Source organism: Neofelis nebulosa, chromosome 18 (assembly GCF_028018385.1).
Source record: "Neofelis nebulosa isolate mNeoNeb1 chromosome 18, mNeoNeb1.pri, whole genome shotgun sequence".
Lineage (NCBI taxonomy): Eukaryota > Metazoa > Chordata > Mammalia > Carnivora > Felidae > Neofelis > Neofelis nebulosa.
In genome coordinates, this window is record NC_080799.1 from 32,173,196 (window position 1) to 32,195,150 (window position 21,955).

The following is a 21,955-nucleotide window of genomic DNA, read 5'->3' on the forward strand; positions in this document are numbered from 1 at the left end:
ACTTGTACGTTGTCCCTCCCCTCTGTCTGCCATAACTGGCCCCTTCTCTTCTTCAGGACTCAGCTTAAATGTCACCTCAACAGAGTGGCCCTCCCTGACAGTCACCTCCTGACAGTCACCATACCACCTATTCTACTCTTTTTAATAACACCGTTATCCAAGAAATTCTCATTTACTTGTACGTTGTCCCTCCCCTCTGTCAGCACTACCCGCCAGGAGAGTTGAGGCCTGGTTGCTCTTTCTCACCACTATATCCCCCGGACACAGAGTGGTGCCAGGCACAGGCTAGATGCTCAGTTCATACATGCTGAACAAATTAATGACTCCCCCTGAAGATCAGACTTTACAAAGCACCCACTAGACTAGAGGTCAGCAAACCTTTCCTAGAAAGAGCCATATATAAAGTTTGTAGGCTTTGTAGGCCAAAAAGTCTTTGCCACAGCTACTTACCTCTGCCACTGTGGGGCAAAAAAAACAAAAAAAAGCCATGAGTAATCTGTAAATGAACAGAGATGGCTGTGTTCCCATTACACTTTATTTCCAAACACAGATGACAGACCAGATTTGGCCCAAGGGCCATGGTTTGCTGACCCCTGTCCCTCAACCAATACAAATCTTAGACCTCATCTTCTTATGTGAACAGTTCTTTGCTGCTGTAACTGAGTATCAGTCATCACTGAGGTAAGGCATTCTTGCAGGTGTACAAAGAAGCATTTTTAGGGGCACCTGGGTGGCTCAGTCGGTTGAGCATCTGACTTCGGCTCAGGTCATGACCTCACAGTTCATGAGTTCGAGCCCTGCATCGGGTTCTGTGCTGACAGTTCAGAGCCTGGAGCCTCTTCGGATTCTGTGTCTCCCTCTCTCTCTGCCCCTCCCCAGCTCGTGTTGTCTCTCTCTCTGAAAAATAAACATTATAAACATATATTCATGATACAACCATGATCCCACCATTGTATCATGAAGCATAAACACCTTCTCCCACTGAGAAGGGTGGGGAGGAAAGGGCACATCCTACCTTTCCCTGTTCCACCAAGTTCCAGGGCTGGAAAGGCGACTCCTGGCCCTAGCAAATAGTAGGCTCACAGACAGATTAGTTTCTTCCTTCTCTAGACATGTCATAAGGTCCATAAGGTCTTGGTCACATTGCTAATGAAAAGATAAAGCCCAAAATGGCAGGTGACTTCAAGCAGGCCTTGTCATCAAGTTTTAAAGAAAGTGGAACTGACAGCTCGCCACCACCTGCTTCTTTAGGAAACTGAGAATCCCTCATCATGGCAGCTACCAATGGCGTGATGTAGGTGTGGCTCGGGTCTGGTGGGGCCCCAGCCATTCTGCACTTTGCCCCTTTCCCAGGACTGACACGTGTTGCCTCAAGATGAAGTTCTCTTTCCATCAGGCCTACAAATCGGGATGTTAAGGCCTAACACTGCCAGGTGACTGTCTTCCATAGGAGCACAACAGACTGACAGAAGTCAAAGACTGGTTTCCCACACTCCACTCCGGGAGAGCAGTGACTGAGCAAGCACACCTGGGCCTGCTTTAAACGTCTGTTGGTTTGTATAAAGTGGTCTCTCAGAGCCAGTCATGGAGAGCTGCCCATAGCGCCTTGGTGGAGGAAACAACAAGGTCAACACGTAACAGGAAGCAGAGTCAGGAGACTAAGACAGACCCTGGATCCAGCTGTACGTGAAGCCTGGATCTCTAAATTACATGATGAGTGAAATGGACCGTTTTGCTTAAGCTAGTTGGAGCTGGGTTTCTATTACGTGACACCAAAAAAGCGTGGACCAGTACACACGCACTGCACAACACATTACCCCAAAACGTAGAGGCCAAATACATGATTATGTACGGTCTTCACAGACTCTGTGGGGCAGGATTTGGGAAGAGCTCGGCTGGGCAGTATTCAATCTGGGGCCTCTGAAGGGGCAGCAGTCAGATGTCGGCTGGGGCTGCATCATCCAAAGGCTTGTCTAGGGCTGGAGGGTCACGTCCAAGGTGCCTCGCGCACGTGGCTGTGAGACTGGATGGGCTACTGGCCACAAAGCTCAGCTCCTCGCCACAGGGCTGTGGGAGCACCCTCAAGCAGGGCAGGCAAGCTAGCTGCACCCTGAGCCAAAGAAGGAGGCACAATACCTTTCCTGGCCTAGCCTGAGAAGTCACACATCACCCCTCACTCCTCCCCTACTCCATTGGCCACGCCACGCCAGCCCCAATTCAGGGTGACGGGACCACATAGGACAACGTGGATCACTAGGGCCCCTCTTGAGGCTGGTACCTATCCCAAGCGCCAACCACAGGCCAGAGGCTGGAAATGCAGGTGATTAAGATGTTCTTAACTCCTAATGAACACTCAGGCTGAAAAGAATGTAACCACTTTGTCCCCCCTAATCCTGACCAACTCTCCCCTTCAGGATGTTCCAAATTTTAAGGAAAAGGAAATCCTGCCTATTAAGGAATTGGGAGTTGGGTGCCTGGGTAGTTCAGTTGGTTAAGCATCTAACTCTTGATTTCAGCTCAGGTCACAATCTCAGTTTGTGAGTTCAAGCCCCGCATTGGGCTGTTCATGGACAGCGTGGAGCCTGCTTGGGACCCTCTCTCTCTCTGCTCTCCCTCCGTTCATTCTCTCTCCTTCTCTCAAAATAAACATTTAAAAAGTTTGTTTAATTAAAAAAAAAAGGAATTGGATTTAAGTGTCTAGGCACAGAGTTCTCTGGTCCCAGAAACAACACTCAGGAAACAATGAAAATGTTCTCTGTCCTCCACGTCCCTTCATGACCCAACCCTCCATTGCACAGTATTGCATGTGGCTGGACCTTTACTAACTTTATCACAGCTACATCTGCATGTCCTGCCCACAGCATTCATTCTCTAATCCCCTGAACTAGCCCCCTGGTCAACCTGGCATATAACTGCACGGTCTCCTTTTGTGTAGCGGGGGCAAGAACTCTTGGACTTGGGTTCAAATCCCAGCTCTGCCTGTTAGCAGCTGCGAGATCCTTAAGTCTCGGTGTCATCCTCTGTCAAATGGGACTGAAACGTGTGTTTCACGAGGCCATACGGATCCAGGGCATCGTGAACGCAAGGGCACAGCACGGTGCCTGGCACACGGTGACCACCAAAGGAGGGCTGGTCTTTCCTGCTGGTGCTCTCACTGCAGGACGGCAATCATTCTCCTCCGGGGAGACCGTGACGAGTTAAGCTCCAGGCTGTCTCTTCCCTCTGCCCTTCTCTTGTGGCTACCAGTCCCTCCTTCTCTGGGTGCACCTGCAGCCCTTCCCATCCCCCCCTGTCCACCAATCCTTGCTGGTCGGTTGATAAAATTCAAAACAAGACAAGCCAGAAGACTCAAGTGAAAAGTGAAGCCAGTACCTTAGAATCACAGGTCTTTGGGGTATCCTCAGTGAAAATTTCATGGCCACTTAAATAAGCAAAAATGTGCAAACAATGGAGGTAAGAGCCCACTATTTTAGACATTTAAAATTTTTCTCAGCATTAAGGAAAAAAAAAAAAGAAAACTTCTCATGTAACTTTGGCCCCATTCAAAATCCTCAAACATCATTAACCCGTCCACCTCCCAGGGGGAATCAGAGGCATTCTGTCCTGAGATTGCCAGAAAATGAGAAAATTAGAGACAACGGAATAAGCCCCACTTTCAAATGGACTGAGAAATGCACGCGCTTCTCCCCCCCCACCCCCGCCTCGCCCCCCCACCGGCCCACAGAGGCAGAGCCCTTCAGAAGTGCCCTGGGCACCCCAGGTGACCCGTGGCCAGAGGCAGGGGAAGATTGACACTTAATGGCAGCGGCTAGAACTGGAAGGAATGTATTGACATCTAGGAGGATCTTTCACAAGCTCTTAACCTTTACACCATGTCAATAAAAAGCCCCATTAACATTTAAAAGGGACGTTTCTGGGTGTCCACTTGGAATAAGAGTTAGCATACACTCCAAGAGTTGGGTTATGTATCTCATCTGTCCCAGATCTCCAAGAGTTTACTTCCTTTCATGGTTAAAAAAAAAAAAAAAAAAAAAAAAAAAAAAGCCAGCCCATGAAACGGCAAACAGCGAAGAGCCGCCTGCTAGCAACACAGCGACTCTTGGGGGGGCCACCAGGACCAGGGGGGACCCTCGGGCTGACCTCCTGCATTGGCAAATCACACCCAACAAGACCTTCTGCCCTCTTTCTCCTCTCTCCATTCTAGATCTTCAAGCACACTTATCACCTCCGGGAAGCCCCCCTCAAACCTTCGGGGGGGGGGGGGATCTGTGCCCCCACGGCCACTTGCGCTTCCTAAACCGGGAGGCCCTGGGCTCGCCACACTGCCCTTGACCACTCACCAGCTGGTCTTGCACTCAGCGACAGGAGCATTCCGTGAAGGCAGGCACCGGGCACTCACCTATCCATGCGTGCGCACGCGCACTGGCTCACTCCTCACAGAATACTCGCAACATGGCAGGCACTGGGGATGCGAGGAACGAAGCAGATGTGGCCCGTCCTCAGTGTTGCCCCCCACCGCCCATCTTCATGTCCCCAGTGCCTGTCAAGTGCGGTTCTCAGTAAATGCTGGCCGGATGGATGTGTCCCTCCCTCAGTGGAACTTCATCACATTGACCACTTCCGAGAAGAATTGGACGAATGCTGTAAAATGCTGGGGATTGCTGCAGACCCCGGACGCAAATGAGCAGCCTTCAAGCCTCACCCATCCCACATAGGCATTCTGATTGGTTGGTGTGGCTTCTTTATTTTCTTTAAACACTAATTTTTTTTTTTTTAAGTTTTATTTATGTGAGAGCGAGCCAGCGCCTGCATGAGCAAGGGCAGGGCAGAGACAGAGACACAGACAGAGACACACAGAGAGAGGGAATCCCAAGCAGGCTCCACGCTGTCAGCGCAGAGCCCGACATGGGGCTCAATCCGAGAACCATGAGATCGTGACCTGAGCAGAAACTAACAGTGGGACCCTCGACCGACTGAGCCGCCCAGGCGCCCCTGTGTGGTTTCTTAATAAATGGGATCTGTCACTCACTTTTAAAACTTCGGTTTCACCCGTAACTTGTCCATCTGGCTTCTCTACATCCATGAAGGTGCACTCCTGCAGAGCATAGGAAAACAGGAGCCAAGAAACTCTGGCTCCTTCAGAGGGGGTGGGCACTCTTGATCTTGCCGCCCCTCCTCCGTCCCCTGTTGTCCTAGCGCTGAGGCCAAACCTCACCCTGGCTGAGGACTCTCTTGCCCCGGCTCCTCACTCAGGGCCAACGTGCCCCTCGAGGCATCTCTGTTTATGACCCCAGCTTTATGCCCAAGTCACCGAAGAGACACATCTGAGATGAGCTACAACACAAACGAATGGGCAATTTTATTGATCTTTACCTCCTACCCAACCTCCTAGTAGTAGATACAGGCTGTGCGGTTTCCAGCAGGGATCTCAGGTGCAGGGGAAGTCAAGGGACAAGGCGAATTCTGGCAGGTTCCTCGCTGGCGGACCAAAAACCCACGTTTACTGCAATTCTCACAAACGAGCGCTGAAGATGAAGAATCACATTCTCACACCACCAGCACAGCTTAAATACTTCTTCGACAAAAACACTAATAATAAATTATCTTCAACTCAGAAAATAAAGTGTGCTCAGCAGAGTGACAGGAGGGTCCATTCATTGCATTGCACCAAGGGCTGGGCGAGGGAGGGCAGGCCTGGGCAGCTGCACCAGCGGGAGCATGGGGCCGACAGCACGTGCTGAACTTGGTCGAATGCATGCTTGATGCCAACGGCGGGTGGTGGCAGCCCTTAGGCCGCGGCCTGTCCCGCATGAGATTCACCTGCCCCTCCTCCTCCTCACGTCCGCCTTGTCTTCTGTTTCTTGGCTTGTCTCTTTGCATCTTCTGGGCCACTATTGTCAGAGGCTGTCTGGCCAAGAGCTCGCACACCCTGTAGTCGACTTGTCAACTGCAACAGCAAGGGAATGAGCTAGAACGAGAGAGAGAGAGTGAGAGAGAGGGATGCCAGGAGAATACTCTTGCCCAGACGGACAAGGGAGCCTCACGTGTCAACACACCTCCTTCTTCGGGCAGCTCACCACCCACTGTGGGCTAATGGGTGACTCTTGGTTCAAGACGAGGCAGAGAGAGGCCTTGGCACTGGAGAGGGTTGGCAGACACACGGGGACAAAGCATTAGGGGAGATGTTACAAGAGGTTTATGGCCTTCAAAGGAGGCCTGAGCTTTGACAAAGTACAGTATCTATTCTTGATAAAAGCCCTCAACAAAGTAGGAACACAGGGAACATACCCCTATATCATCAAGGCCAGATATGAACGACCCACAACTAATATCCTCCTCAATGGGGAAAACCTGAGAGCTTTTCCCTCTAAGGCCAGAAACACGACAGCGATGTTCGCTCTCACCATTGCTATTTCACACAGTACTGGAAGTCCTAGCTTCAGCCATCAGACAAAAAGAAATAAAAAGCATCCAAATCGGCAAGAAGTCAAACTTTGACTATTCGCAGACTAAACAATCCTTTACGTGGAAAGCCCAAAAGATGCCACCAAAAAACTGCTAGCACTGATAACACGAATTCAGCAAAGTCACAGGACACAAAATCAACATAGAGAAATCTGTCACGTCTCTCTACACCAATAATGAAGTGGCAGAAAGAGAAATCAAGGAATTGATCCCATTTGAAATTGCACCCAAAACCGTAAGATACCTAGGAATAAACCTAATCAAAGAGGTAAAAGATCTGTACGCTGAACACTATAGAAAGCTTATGAAAGAAATTGAAGAAGACATAAAGAAATGGGAAAACACTCCATGCTCCTGGACTGGAAGAACAAACATTGTTAAAATGTCCATACTACCCAAAGCAATCTACACATTTAATGCAATCCCTATCAAAATACCACCAGGATTTTTCACAGAGCTAGAAGAAACAATCCTAAAATTTGTATGGGACCACAAGAGACCCTGATTAGCCAAAGCAATCTTGAAAAAGAAAAGCAAAGCTGGAGGCATCACAATCCCAGACTTCAAGTTATTATTATAAAGCTGTAGTGATCATGACAGTATGGCACTGGCACAAACACAGCCACAGAGATCGATGGAATAGAATAGAAAACCCAGACACGGACCTACAACCGTGTGGCCAACTAATCTCCGACGAAGCAGGAAAGAATATCCAATGGGAAAAAGACAGTCTCTTCAGCAAGTGGTATTGGGAAAACTGGACCATTTTCTAAAGTTTTTTTTAATGTTTGTTTATTTTTGAGAGAGAGAACGAGACAGAGTGCAAGTAGGGAGAGGCCGAGAGAGGGAGACACAGAATCCGAAGCAGGCTCCAGGCTCTGAGCTGTCAGCACAGACTTGAATGCAAGGCCTGAACTCACGAACTGTGAGATCATGACCTGAGCCGAAGCCAGATGCTCAACCGACTGAGCCGCCCAGGCACCTGAACCTGAACCACTTTCTTACACCATATACAAAAATAAGTTCAAAATGGATGAAAGATGTAAATATGAGACAGGAAATCATCAAAATGCTAGAGATGAACACAGGAGTAACCTCTTTGACATCAGCTGTACCAACTAGACATGTCTCCTGAGTCAAGGGAAACAAAAAGCAAAAATGAACTACTTAGGGTTTCATCAAGATAAAAACCTTCTGAACAGTAAAGGAAACAATAAAACTAAAGAGCAACCTTTAGAATGGAAAATATATTTGCAAATGACATTATCTGATAAACGGTTAATGTCCAAAATCTAGAAAGAACTTATCAAGCTCAATACCCAAAAAATAAATGATCCAGTTAGGAAATGGACAGAAGACACGAATAGACGTTTTTTCACAAGGAAGACATCCAGATGGCTACAGACACACGAAAAGATCCTCAACATCCCTCATCATCAGGAAAATACAAATCAAAACCATGTTGAGATACCACCTCACACCTGTCAGAATGGCTAACATTAACAACTCAGGAAACAATAGATGTTGGCGAGGACGCGGAGAAAGAGGAATCCTTTTGCATTGTTGGTGCGAACACAAGTGGGTGCAGCCACTCTGGAAAACAGTATGGAGGTTCCTCAAAACATTAAAAATAGAACTACTGTACGACCCAGCAACTGCACTACTAGGTATTTATCCAAAGGACACAAAAATATTGATTCAATACTGATTCAAACATGTACCCCAATATTTATAGCAGCACTATCAACAATAGCCAAATTATGGAAAGAGCCCAAATGTCCATCAACTGATGCATGGATAAAGAAAATGTGATACACACACACACACACACACACACACACACACTGTGGAATATTACCCGGCCATCACGAAGAATGCGATCTTGTCATTCGCAACAACATGGATGGAACTAGAGTATACTGTCCTAAGCGATAGAAGTCAGTCAGACAAAGACAAGTATCGTATGATTTCACACATATGTGGAACTTAAGAAACAAAACATATGAGCATATGGGAAAGAAAAAAGAGAGAGAGGGAGGAAAAACCATAAGAGACTGTTAGAGGTGATGGGGTAATGGGTTAAATGGATGACGGGAATTAAGGAGGGCACTTGTGATGAGCACTGGGTGTTGTATGTAAGTGATGAATCGTTAAATTCCACACCTGAAACTAATATTACACTACACGTTAACTAACTAGAGTTTAAGTAAAAACATAAACATTAAAAAACAATAATAAATTAAAAAGTTAAAAAAAAAAGCAAAGGAAAGAAAAGAGGACTGGGGACTGGATTTGAGGCCTTTGCACTCGCTTCCAACCCTGCAGTGTCATATCTTCTGGAACACTGGACACCCCGCCGTGTGCGGGAAGGTGTGTAACACTGGATGGAACCCTGCACTTTCTCGCAGGGCCTCTGCATTTCCTACCTTATCGTGGTTGTAGCCGGCCAACAGGACAAGCAGGGTCAGAGGCAGGGCGATGTAGGACCCCTGTGCGATGTCTTGCTCAGGCAGTTTCCTCTGTGGACACCAAGACCACCATTACTGCTTTACAGGCTCTCCGCTTCCCGGCCGCCCACCATCCCACAGCCTTGGCCCGCCCAGCCGGGACCCCGGGCATCCACGTGACCCAACTCTTGCTCTCCACGGCCAGGAAGTGCAGCGACTTGGGTATACTTTCAGGTGAATCCCCTGCTCCCCAAACTCCCCTGCTTACTCTTTGACACTCTGGGCCAGACAGACGCCAATCACAAGGTAGGTCTCACCCTCTGAGCCTCCAAGAGACTGAGGAAACCGAGCTGTGGGGAGCAAGCCATCCCTGTGGCTGAGAAGTAAAGGGCCCCCTTGGCACTGAGTCCCGGCTACACACAGGGGCTCTTCCCTACAAGGGGGTACGGAGAACCCGCCATGCTAGGCTCAGACGCACAGTGACAGATGCACTGGTCGCAGAGAGTATCTCTAGTGATGGGAGGAGGCAGGCTGCCACTTGTCTCCTAGCGGCCATTTGCCCTTTCTTCCAACTTTCATCCGGCCAATCAGAGTATACACACTTCCCGGCCTCCCCTGCAGCTAAGATAGCCATGGAATTAAATTCTGGCCAAGACCACATGGATAGAAGTGTTTGGTAACACATCCAGGCTGTTCGCTAAAAAAGCGGTGCTGTGCCCTCCCCTCCTGCCAGCCAGGAGTGCCATCCGTCAAAAAGGTGATGTGCTAGGGGACGGCAGAGCCCCGAGAGAGCGGAGGCTGGGCCCCCGATACCTTGGGGCTGCCGTACCATTCCTGTACTGCTCCATCCTGGATGCTGACATAAGACCGAAACTTCCATCTGACTAAAAGCCCCTGAAATTTTGGGTCTCTATACTAGCCAACGAACCTGTACCTTAGCTCACTCTATCCGCGCAAAAGAAACAAATAATGGAAACTTTCAGATAATGACAGAACAAGTTAAGGAGCCAGAGCACTGGTTCTCAAAGTAATGTCTAGGGAACTTCCTTTCAGATTTCCAAGGTCAAAACTATTTTCATAACAACACTAAGATATTATATGCCTTTTTCACCTTCATTCTTTCACAAGTGAACAGTGGACTGTTCTGGAAGTTACATGTGATGATGTCATCACTCTGAGAGATAACAGAATATGATAAATAAAAATACATTACACCCATGTAAACTAAGTCTCTTTTGGATTCTCAACAACTTTTAACAGGGTAATAGGGTCCTGAGACCGAAACATCTGAGGAGCATCCAGGCTGGAGAACGACTGTGGGGTCATTTTGCCCCAAGATGGTTGAGGCAGAATGGGACGGTCGTTCAAAAATGAAAGAATCATTGGGATGAGCACCGGATGTTCTATGGAAACCAACTTGACAATAAATTTCATATAAAAAAAAAAAAATGAAAGAATCAGGGCGGGAACACATTTCTACCTCCAATGGCCCACTCCTGGATTATCCAATATGTCTTAGACCCCAATTTGCTCTCCGTGGAAGTAAATATTTAACGGCGAAACTGCAGAGTGATGAAGGCAACGAGCCTTGAGCTCAAGGCTCAGGTCCGGCCACATGACCTTGGGCAATCACGTGAAGCCTCGGGCCATTCGCTATTAAGTGGCGCTGATACCAAAAGCACCTGCTGCAGGGGAATGTGAAATTCAGCGAAATCAGCTACCTCAAGTGCCAGCAGTGCACGAAACACTCAGTAAAAAAATCAATGATGTGGCTCTCGGTTTGCATGTTGAACAAAAGAATGGAGCGGAGCACATACCCAGGCCCTCGTGAATGTACAACATTGAGCCGCCCGTCCAGAAGGCTGTAATGCACTAGAAGCCACGTGATGTGAGACCCGCCACCTCCTCTGAGTCCCGGCTCTGCTGATCAACTGCAGGTAAGTTACTTACTCTCTCTGAGCATCTGTAAAATGCAAGGGATGGCACCTTCCCGGAAAGGTGTGATGTGAGGACTAGCAGTGAGTACCCTTCAGGAGCAGGCACTCCCTTCCCTGGTCACTGGGGCCCTGGTCTCCCAGGTAACCTCTGGCAGGGGTGTGTTCTCAGAAGTGACAGGCACATTCTTGGCCACAGCCGTGAGGCGCGGTGGCTGCCCGGCTGCCACCCAGCATCATGTTCCCGCCACCAGCTGCCAAAGCATCTCCCTGGATCCAGATGAGTCTCTGGGGCGGGGGGGATGTCCCAGACGGCTGCCATCAGTGCCCTTCACAGAGGCTCTCTGCCTCTCACTGGGGTGGCAACGTGCCGCTACAGAGACAGAAGGTTCCCTACGTGCTCATGTCAGTGGCCCTTCCAGTTGGTCCCAAACGTGGGGAATGAGGTAAGTGCTTCCTCCTGGAGTCATCAGAAAAACTCTCCACTTCACATAAAATTTGTATTTGCCAAGTCACTGAGCACGAGCCCCTCATCAGAGATGCTCAGAAACAGCAGAAGAGCTGTGTTCAAGTCCCACATCTGCTGAGCACAAGCTGGGGACTTAGACCACTCAGAATCCTCTTGGGTCTCATCTCTAGATAACGGAAAAGAATCCCTACCTACCTCACCTCTAGGATGCTGTTTGAAAAGCACAAAATGGTCACTTGCTTGCATGTAGGAAAGATAAATGTGGAACTATTCTTTCTATCCTACACCAGGAAAAACCCTAAATGGCTAGAGATGGCAATGTATAAAATGTAACCATACAGGTACTGAAGGAAAAATAAATTCCTTTAAAACTGGGAGTGGGGGAGCTTTTCCAGACTAGAACTCAAATTCAGGAGCAAGGAGAAAAAGAATGGAACATTTTAACATATAAAATAAATGTTTGCATATTCAAAATGAAAAAAGAGATGATAAATTAGGAAAAAATATGGACAACGTATATTACGAAGGTTTAACATCCCTCTTACACAAAGGGCTTCTGAAACATAAAAAACACCAACAATCCAGACAGATAGGTCCGGAAGTCAACAGTTCCCAGAAAGGGACATACCTGGGTTCTAAACCACATGGAAGGATGAGAAATGCAGAGGACAGAGACATGGAGATACCACTTCTCATCCATTATACGCAAAAAATCTTTAATTTGACAACATACTCTGCGGGGGAACAGGGGTGCTCGCATACGTAGCTGGTGGGAATGCAAATAGTACAGCCCTACGGACAGGAAGTGGCACCATCCAGCAAAATTCCAGGAGCATCGACCCTGTGATCCAGCAACTCTCCTTCTTGAAGTCTATTTCAAAGACAGACTGACAAACATCCAAAAACATGCACGCACAAGGCCAATCACTAAAGGGTCATTTGTAATGGCAGAAAACTAGGAATAACCCAAACATTCATCAAGCAGGGGCTAACTGAACACACCACAGTACAGCCACACAGAGGAGTATTACATAGCCATTAAAAAGGAACAAGAAGTCACTAAATCCATTGCTGTGCACACAGTTATCTTTAGAAAGAAAAACCCTTCACGCTGATGAGGCCTACGACAACGGTCAACGCAGTAGCTACGGGGCCAGATTTTTGTTTTACTGTAGATCCCTGGGCTCCACTCTTACTACCTAAACCAAGTTCACACTCAGTAGGTCTGAGGCTGGGCCCTGGAGCCCATTTTTGTTGCTGCTGTGGGCATTTAATCCCCAGGTGATTCTACCGCATGCCAGCTTTGGGAAGCACTGGTCTAAAGAATTATCTCACGAATGTTAAAAATACGTGTGTGTGTTGTTCTGTTTTGTTTTTCAGTCTGTTCGACACAGGATCCATTGGGCTCTACACATTGCAAATGGCTCACAAAATGAGCAAGTTGCTTTTAACCTACAAGTATCCCACCCACCTGTGGGTTTTTTTTTCTTCCTCACTTGCAATCTGTCAAATCAATCAGTTTCCAGCTTATTGTCCTGCACTTTCCCATAACCTACATTTTGTTGACTACATCCTTGCAGCATCCTTTACATGTTCCTGTGTCCTCTCAACTTCCTGTAAACTGGCAGCCGGTTCTAGAAGTTTGGGTAGGGCAGGTGTCACGTGGCTCCGGCTGGAGGACCACAACACCCCCAATCGCGACACAGTGAAGAGTCTTGTTCCTAAAAATCACACCCGAGCCACTGACCTAAACAAATCCCCTGCCCTCGCTGACAACCTCCTCCTCTAAGGGAACCGAAGGCATCAGCACTCGAAAAAGCAGAAAAGCATCTAGGGAAATTCAGAGTGCGAAATCCAGAATGCAATCGGGCATCAAGGTGAGGGTCCCTCAAGCGGCTGTCCTCCCTCACCACCCCTAGAGGTTGTTTTCAACCACCCACCGCCCTTTCCTTACCGTGGGATTGAAGACCAAGGTGATGTGCTTATGGTAGCCCACTGCAGTGAAAGACACCTGAGGCAAGACGTAGTCATACTGGGATCTGGGGAGCGTGGAGTCCAGCAGCACAACGTAATTCTGTGCACAAGTAAGAAGTTACTTTTTACAAAGGACTTTATGTTTTGAAAGAAATCCCCAAGTTTACACATCCAAACCAAGGTTGCTAACTTCAGAGGAGGAACCTCAGTGGGCTCTTCCCTCGTTGACAGCCGTGTGTCCCGGCATCTCGGAGACTGTGTCTTCTGATAAAGCTTTCAGAGCCGGCGGCAACATTTTATAAGCATATTCAACCACGACATAATTGTGCTCCTTTGAGAATCTGACTTTATGAAACACAGAAAGTTATTACGAGCCAATCTGGATGAGGGACAGACATGATCGAACTGGGAAAGACTGCTTTCAATCCAAAGTGAGGTAGACTTTTAAGGCATGATAATTAAGCGGCTCACTGGCTGGCAAGTTCTAAGAACACAGCATCTCGGGAACGGTGCGGGCGACGGTCAGAGCCCACTCCACCGTTGGGTGCAGACCCCAACGTGCTAGGCACCATGAGTACTGCCTTGGGCAAATACCGGCTGTGCTCTCAACCACGGACAAGGTCAGGTTTACTGCTCCCATCTCACAGCAGGCCGTGAGCCCAGGGGGAATCAGACCCCAAAGCCCATTACGCTTCCACACTGACGTGATGCTTACAGTGACTGCTGGGGAGCCTGGTGGCTCAGCCGGCTGAGTGTCCGACTCTTGGCTTCCGCTCAGGTCATGATCTCACGGTTTGTGAATTCAAGCCCTGTGTCGGCTCTGCGCTGACAGTGCGGAGCCTGATTGGGATTGTCTCTCTCCCTCCGTCTCTGCCCCTCCCCCACTCTGTCTCTCAAAATAAATAAACGAAACTTTAAAAAAAGCTCAATCTTTAAAAACAAATAAAAAAACAGCATACAGTGGCTATTTCAAAGGGCATCTCAAGAAACGGGGAGCAACTCCAAGCTTCCATCGCAACTTATTTCATTATCTTACAGCTGTTTCATGACAAAAAAGGCCACAGTTTATCATCCCCGCGGCAGGTGGTAAGAAGCCAGGAGAGGAAACGTCGTATGTAGGCTCACTACTGACAGGTGCACGCCGAGCCCACCAGAAAAGAACCGAATTCTGTGCCAAGTTTGCTCCCAGCACCTCAACTACAACAGCCTGCTCTGTCTGAACACAACTGATAATAAACAGTCTAGAATCAGTAAACAACGTCCACCGTTAAGGCCTGAGTTAAATAAACTATCATTATTTCCCACATTATGGACGGCTATGCAACCATGAGAAACCATAACATTTTTTATGTTATAAAAAATGTAATGATGGGGAAAAGATTTCTGATGTATTCTTCACTGAAAAGCACGGATTATAAAACAATGTACCAAACAGTCCTAGCCTTATTAAACTAAATACACGTGTGTATGTATTAAACTAAATACACGTGTGTGTATTTACACACACACACACACACACACACACACACACACACACTGAAAAAAGACCAAAGGATACCTGTCAGTACACTGGCCAGGATTATTTCTAGATGATGGGACTGTATCTGATTTTGTTTTCCCCCCAAAACAACTCCTGCCATGAATGTGTATTATTTTTGTAAACAGGAAAACAGCAAATTAAGCAGAAGTGAATGCTACAGAGCCCACCCCCCCTCTGATTCAGAGAGCACATCCACTGTCTCCGCGAAGGGAGATTTGGAGGGAGACGCAAGGACTGTTTGGGAGCCACGGGCATCAGTTACCTGGCCGTCCCGGAGCAGGGGAGGGAAGTGGAAGAAGAGAGACTGGCCCAGGGAGACCGTGTGCATTGGGCTGTCGAGATTTTCACTTTTGTAAAGCTTTACCTGGAGAGGAGAAACAAAGCAGGACGTGCTTTCGAAATTAAAACACAATCAACATTTCATTTCCAACACTGCGTTTCATCCTCAGGACAGCTCATCTGTTGCAGGGGACAAGGATCTTTGGAAACACAGATATTTGAAAGAGAAACCAGACACCCCCAACAGGAATACATAATGTGTTCCGCAATCACCTGAGCCTCCAGTTCCCTGACCTGCATAGAAATGGAAGATTTTAAAATTGATTCCAGTGACTTTACGTTAATGTACAAAATGGTAACAGTTAGTATGAGGGCCATATTAAGAGGAATAGCCTCTGATATAGCTATAATATGCTGGGCAAGTGACAGGCACTTTACACACATTGTCACCAATCCTGGCTCTGAACAGGCATCATTATTACCTCTAGGGAGGCCCAGAGCCTGCATCACCTAAAGGCGCACAACTTATTCATGGTGGTGCCTGGGATTCAGCCCATGTCACTGAGGGTCTGGCCCACGTGGCACTGCCTCTCCATCGGCTATACCCTCAACGCCACAAGTATTCCTTAAGTGCACGACACATTCCCATTTTGCATTTGGTTTTCCGGGCTGCTTCCAGAAGCAGTTCAGTCATTTGTTTCTAGCCTTCCTTTCTCTCTGGCCTGTTCTCATTCTCTCTACCACAAGCAACGGGACGTGAGGAGGTACGGTCCCGCCTGATGCAGAAGGCTGTGGGGCTCGAGCCTGCACCCGCCACAGAAGAACGCCATGGCCGCCCCTCTCCAGGGCCCACGGCGACACTTTTCTATAGAACACACAAGTCACGAGGAGTTTTCCTAAAGTAAGCCACAGACTGGAGGCCTACGGGTCACTTCCAAGACCACATATGTGTCCTTTTGCCCTACACAGTGTTCTAAGCAAAACTCAATTCATTGCCTGTTTTTACAAACCAAGTGATTTCAAATAACTCTAAGTTCCATCTTCTCTGGAACACTGGGAAGTGATGCCAACCCTGGGCCAGAGCTCCGACACCACAACCATCCCACAGAGCCGAGGAGCGGTGGGTGCACCCTGCCCAGCCCTCTTCACCCTGGTGTTGCCCTGCCTGGCCCCCACGAGCAACATGCTTGCCACCCTGGAAGGAAGGGTGAGTTGAGAGGGGAGTTAAAACCTAAGCGTACATTCTCTCCCAAGTCAAACACATCACTGTACATAAAATTACAAGCGCCTCTGAAAAATACACCCTTGTGGCAATTCACTGACATTTTTCAAGGGATCGTAGGGCCTTATATAAACATTTCATTAACTGTAGACATGGAGATTTTGTTAGAACCTGAAGACACCTTAAGAGGGTTGCACAGAGAAGAAACCAGCGGTCCAGGGGCATGAAGTGACTGCCCGTGGCGGCAGGGCAAGCAGGACACAGCTCAGACTGTCCGACTCCTAGTCCCCTGCCCACACCTTCACGCTGGACAGAATTCTACAAGTTACAAGGCACTGTGCCCTAAAATCATGTCTCCGCTTTCAACTCCAGGTCGTACTAAGCATTCATTAGGTGTGTACCACAAAGCTTCCAAAGCTATATTTCCATGAATAGCTAAACAAAGTTATCTGAGAGTACGACCCCTCCTACGCTTCTCAGAGCCAAAAAGACCACAACAGTAAGAAGCTGGCCTTACCCATAATGTAGGGAGATACTCAGAGGAAGTGATCACGTTTCCACTTAGGTCGAATTGATTAATCTGCCGGAAAACTATGATGTTTACATCATCGATGTCGTTATTGCCGACCTGGAAAGAGACCGGGAGCGTTGGCAGTGAGGAAGCTGGGAGGCGAACTTGCTGGGTGACGTCCCAGGAGCTATTTCAGAGCAAATTTCACTTCTTCAGTAAGGGGGCCAAGTTCACCAAGTCCAAGGGCACAAACTGACAGTGAGGAGGTAGGCTACGGCTGGCCCACAGACACAACTTGTTTGATGAGCACAGCATTTTTTCCCCCTAAGTTTCAATTATCTTCTCCAACGTTTTAAGAGAGAAATTTCATACACAAAAAGAGCCAGGTTTTCTGGCCTCTCTTGGAAATAGAGAAAGATGTTCTTGCCTGGCAGCAATCATCAGGGGCTGAGCAATGGCTGTCCCATGGGTGGGTGGGTGCCCTCCTGTTTGTGACTTTTTCGTATCTGCCGGGCCATGGTCCCCATGACCACCCGTGATCCTGGCCTTAGTTAGCCACCATGGCAGAGAAACACGCAATTTAAAGATGCAGCCATCACAGCCTGATGCCATAAAGACATCCATAAAGAAAATCCACTTCCCAGCCAAATGGTCCTACATGGCCCACCACTCTCCTGACTCCTCATAATCTTCGTGCCTAACGCCCCCTAATCAAGCCACCAAGAGGCAGCCCCCCATCACACCCAAGCCCTCCAGTCTAGCAAGCGAGAGTTATTCCTCAGGGAAAACGCTTCACTTCAAATGATTCTCAGGCTGCTTCCCACGAGCTGCAGGGAGGGCTGCCTCTTTAGGGATCAATTAGCGAAGTCGTGATCAGGAATATCAAGAGACTCCACCCACCAAATGGAAAAAGCAAGGTCATCTGGATATAAGGAGGTCCAACGGCCCCACCACCAATTAAGCCCATGTTGTCTTTATTATCCTCCCTTGATCTGAAATGCCACTTAGACACTGAGCTCCTCAACTTGGAGGATAATGATCAGAGCTTGCAGGGAGACTGAAGAGACAACAGCTCAAATTTCTCTGGATTCACGACAGCCATGCTGCTCATTAAAAGCCCGCAGGAGATGCTGCTTGTGAAGATGACACTATTCAAAGAGGACCCTTAATTAGGGCCCAGAGCTCCCCCCGGCAAGAGATGAAAGGCAGGCAGCCAGAGAAGCACTGCAGGGTTTCTGCCGCGGAGCGTGGTGCCTTACCGCGATCTCCCGGTGGTGGGGGAGGGCCCGCTCGATGTGCTCGTTGCCTTCTGCCTTGAGCTGCACGTGGTACACACATCCCGGCTGCAAGCAAACGCAGGGGTCACGCCTCTCGAAAGGGGCTCGTTGCCTGGAACCTGACCTGCGCCTGCTCTGACCACAGGCCCTCAACGCGACCGCGACGCCATTTCCACCCGTCGCCGGTTCCAGTCTGCGGCCTGTTAACCTGCTTAAGAGTCCCTTTTAAAAGCACCCTGATGAAGGAACATTTATCTCAAGGTCTGCAATTCCTTCAGTCCCCAAGGAAAATTAGATTTGGCTTCCTATTCCAAAATCGTAAGCAAAATATGCTTATTTTGACAAAACTGTGCTTATAGGGCTGTCCACCCCCCACATACACGCAGGGTGTGGTATCTGCAACGACAACTCCCAAATGCTTACAATGCACACGATTTCTGGGAAGTGAGATTTGAAATTTTTCTTTAAAAAAAAAACTTGTTCTGGGGCACCTGAGTGCCTCAGTCAGTTAAGCATCTGACTCTTGATTTCAGCTGAGGTCGTGATCTCATGATTCGTGGCTTCGAGCCCGTGACAGGCTCTGTGCTGATATGCAGAGTCTGCTTGGGATTCTCTCTCCCTCTCTCTGTGCCCCTCCCCTGCTCAAATGAGCTCGCTCTCTCTCTCTCAAAATAAGTAATAAATTAAAAAAAAATTTGTTCTTCCTAAAACTTTTATCCTAATGCTCAAATTTATAGGTGTACATATTTACCAAATAAATCATTACTCTAAGAAAACTTTTACAGCAACCGATTTCTGATCAATAGCACAAGTGACCTAATGACACGCTAGGATCTAAAGCATCAGGCCGAGGTCAGAGGTGTCTATGTGCAGCTAATGGGGGACAACCCTAAGATACAACTGTTTATTTTAAACCAGCGTGGATAATATGGTTCTGGTCTCCTAAAATAATGTGTGCTTTGATAGCTGTAGGGTGTGTTTTTTTGCCCTTTCAAGATTGCCTGTTTGGATATGCTGCCTGAACTATTTTATAATGACCACATGGCACCTTTACAAAGACGAAAAGCTATTGTTTTTTAAAAAGTGAGAACACCTCTGTGATGGCCATAATCGTTGACACATTCACTGACTTTACAGCTCGGTGAGGACTGGCAGCAAGGGGTTCAGTTCCAAATGGCCACGTGTGCCCCAGAGGGCAAGGGACGCGAGTAATCACTTGGGAAGACAAAGGCACAGTCACACACCTGGGCCACCGGGAGCTCATCGGGGCAGCGGCTCCGTCCCACCCAGCTCCCTCCTCCCTCAGGACCCGGGCCCGACCAACTCGGGGATTCACCTTCAGCCTCTGGCAGGGGTGTCTCGCCCCAGATGTCCTGACAATGTGCCAGGAAAGGTGAAATGAAAGACCGGACCCTGACTAGGGTCAAAATCCCTAGGAAATCTTCAGCAAGGGCTCTCCAGCCCGGTGTCCTGTGGGAGACGGCACACTCAATCCCAAACCCTCGCTGAGCAACGTCTAAGGCTGTCCCTCCAGCACCTGTGGCCTGGCAGGTGGAAGGTGAGGGCTGCTACCAGAGTGACTCTAAAACCCACTGAGAGCGCTAATAAATTCACACCTATTAGGAGGGGGAGGGTGTCTCAGAGCATCAATTACAACAGAAATCTATTGTGCTGGAGAAAGAAACTATATTCGATTTAATTAAATAAAACGTGTGGAGATGGCGAGTTGAGAGCACGTCTGGGCCAGCAGGACACTGGGGGAACCCAGAAGGGGGGGGAGAATTTGCGTTCCTGCAACCGTGAGAGTAAGGTAAGCCGAGAACACAGAGTCCGCCCAGGGGAAGGGAGGCTCCCCTAGGCCCAACCTGCACAGGCCCCCACGCAGACCCCATCTCACACTGGTGCCTCACAAAGCTGCACACCGAAACGCCAGCTGGCGGTGACGGTCAGGACCGCCTCGAGGAAAGTCTTGTTTGTTGTTGCTTATTAACTACTTGCTGAGTCTCCGTGCCAGGACCACTGCATGTGCTACACGTATCAACTTACTTATACTTAAACCTGTTCTATGTCACACTCATCCTCACAAAGATGACAAAACAGATACAGAAAGGAAAAAGCCTTGCCTGAACGTAAACAGCTAAGAAATGACAGAGGCAGGCCTCAAACCCAGGCAGATGGGAGCAGAAGGGCGTCTGCACAGCCTTTAAAAAAGGACAAAACTACAAAGGCTGGGCTTGCACTGAACGCATGAGACCAAGGACCTGGCTCCCACGACATGTCTCCTCTCCCTGGGCTCTGGCTGCGGCAGCATGAAGCTATGGAACACCCCTGCTGGCCTGTGTATTCTCTGTGGGAAGTGGGCCTGGAGGACAGCAGAGAGCAGGTCCCTGTGGCAGCATGTTCCTCGGGGGCAGGGCCTTCCCACACAGCGGAGGACAGCTAGGAAGGAGCATCTCAGGAAGGCCTGTGTGGACTCCTAAGGATGGCAAGGTAACTGTCACCTTGATGCTGCTGGTGAGAACATGCGGGAGAGAAGGAGCAGTGGGCAGAGTGGGCGTGGGGAGCCCCCCCAGTCGGTGTGCATCCAGCTGGACCATCAGAACATACGTATTCCAGTCCTCAGCACAACCAGGGAAGACACCCCCGAGTCCGTCCTCCTCCTTCGGCTTGAACACCTCCAGCTCACCAGGAAACCTTGCAACCTGCCTCCCAGGTACCCCAACATCTGACACTGGGGAGTCCTGGACAATGGATGGGAGTATTTTTGTTTTGGGGAAAGAATAGCTTTGCCCCAACATATCAAATGATTTATTTTCAACATTTATTTATTTTTGAGACAGAGCATGAGTGGGGGAGGAGAGAGAGAGGGAGACACAGAATCCAAAGCAGGCTCTAGGCTCTGAGCCATCAGCACAGAGCTCGACATGGGGCTCAAACTCACGAACCGGGAGATCACGACGTGAGCCGAAATCAGACGCTTAACCAACTGAGCCACCTAGGTGTCCTGCCCCAACGTCTCTAAATCAACTGGCAAGCTGCTTTACATGCGAGCTCATGTGATTTGGACAAACATTACCCTTCTGTGGAGCTATGTGTGCCTGTCTCTACGTGAACTATGAATACCCAGTCCGTGCATCTGAGGGCCCGGGGCCCCACCCCGGATCCAAGTGGCCCAGTCCGGCAAGTGCTGTCCAACCCTGCCAGTGACCACACGGCACACAGGTAAGGTCTGCCAAATGAGCAAATGAATGAATGCACACATAAAAACTGAGGACAAAGCACCATAAACCCTAAACTGAATGCTGCAATTGAGGAGTGAGAAGGACAAATGAGTTGTATGGACACACAAAGAAGTTCGGGGTTTGTGTTTTTTGTTTTTTTTTTAATTAGTTGTTAACACCTAGAAATCAGGAGCTTTCACACGGAAATCTAACTTGTGACTTCCCTTTTAACAATGCAAAGGATCTGGCAGCCCCGAGTCTGTCTTCCCACATGGCTACAGGGAGCTGGGGTTCAGTGGCAGCTGCCCCCTCTCGAGTTCACCAGCCCCGCGTGTGCACCCAGCACCCTTCAGCCATTCACAGGTCTCTTCCGGCCCCACAGGCATTTGGCGTGAGAGCCCCTGCTTAAGCCGTGACCACCCGATGCAGGCAAAAGCTGCACCAACCCACCGTTTCCCAACTTTAATTTGCCACAAAACCCCAACCCAATGTGTCAGCTCCGTGAAAGGTAAGCTGTGCCAGTTAAGATACGGAAAGACGCTTCCAGAGCCCTAACCCCGCAGCCCCAACCCCCCTGCCCAGCCTGTTCCTAGCAATGAGCAAATGCCCAGCCTGT

The 21,955-nt window shown here is 48.8% G+C and overlaps 1 protein-coding gene and 1 long non-coding RNA gene across 3 annotated transcripts in view; both read right to left on the minus strand.

Moving 5' to 3' along the window:
- Positions 1 to 517: 517 nt before the first annotated feature.
- On the minus strand, positions 518 to 3,685 carry LOC131501126 (uncharacterized). Its single transcript, XR_009256655.1, has 2 exons — positions 1,016 to 3,685; positions 518 to 897 (listed from the first exon to the last, which is right to left on the minus strand). It is a non-coding gene; the product is annotated as an uncharacterized LOC131501126 (long non-coding RNA).
- A 1,650-nt stretch (positions 3,686 to 5,335) lies between these two features.
- LOC131501628 (BOS complex subunit NOMO1) overlaps positions 5,336 to 21,955 on the minus strand; it is a 56,704-nt gene continuing 40,084 nt past the window's right edge. The window contains exons 26-31 of one of the 2 annotated variants that reach the window (XM_058711923.1): positions 18,101 to 18,184; positions 16,848 to 16,958; positions 15,092 to 15,193; positions 13,270 to 13,389; positions 8,892 to 8,984; positions 5,336 to 5,968 (exon numbers count right to left, since the gene is read on the minus strand). In XM_058711923.1, the coding sequence (XP_058567906.1) occupies positions 5,837 to 5,968; positions 8,892 to 8,984; positions 13,270 to 13,389; positions 15,092 to 15,193; positions 16,848 to 16,958; positions 18,101 to 18,184 (642 nt within the window). In that variant the 3' untranslated portion in view covers positions 5,336 to 5,836. The remainder of the gene's footprint in view (positions 5,969 to 8,891; positions 8,985 to 13,269; positions 13,390 to 15,091; positions 15,194 to 16,847; positions 16,959 to 18,100; positions 18,185 to 21,955) is intronic. The other variant, XM_058711924.1, reaches the window with a different exon arrangement.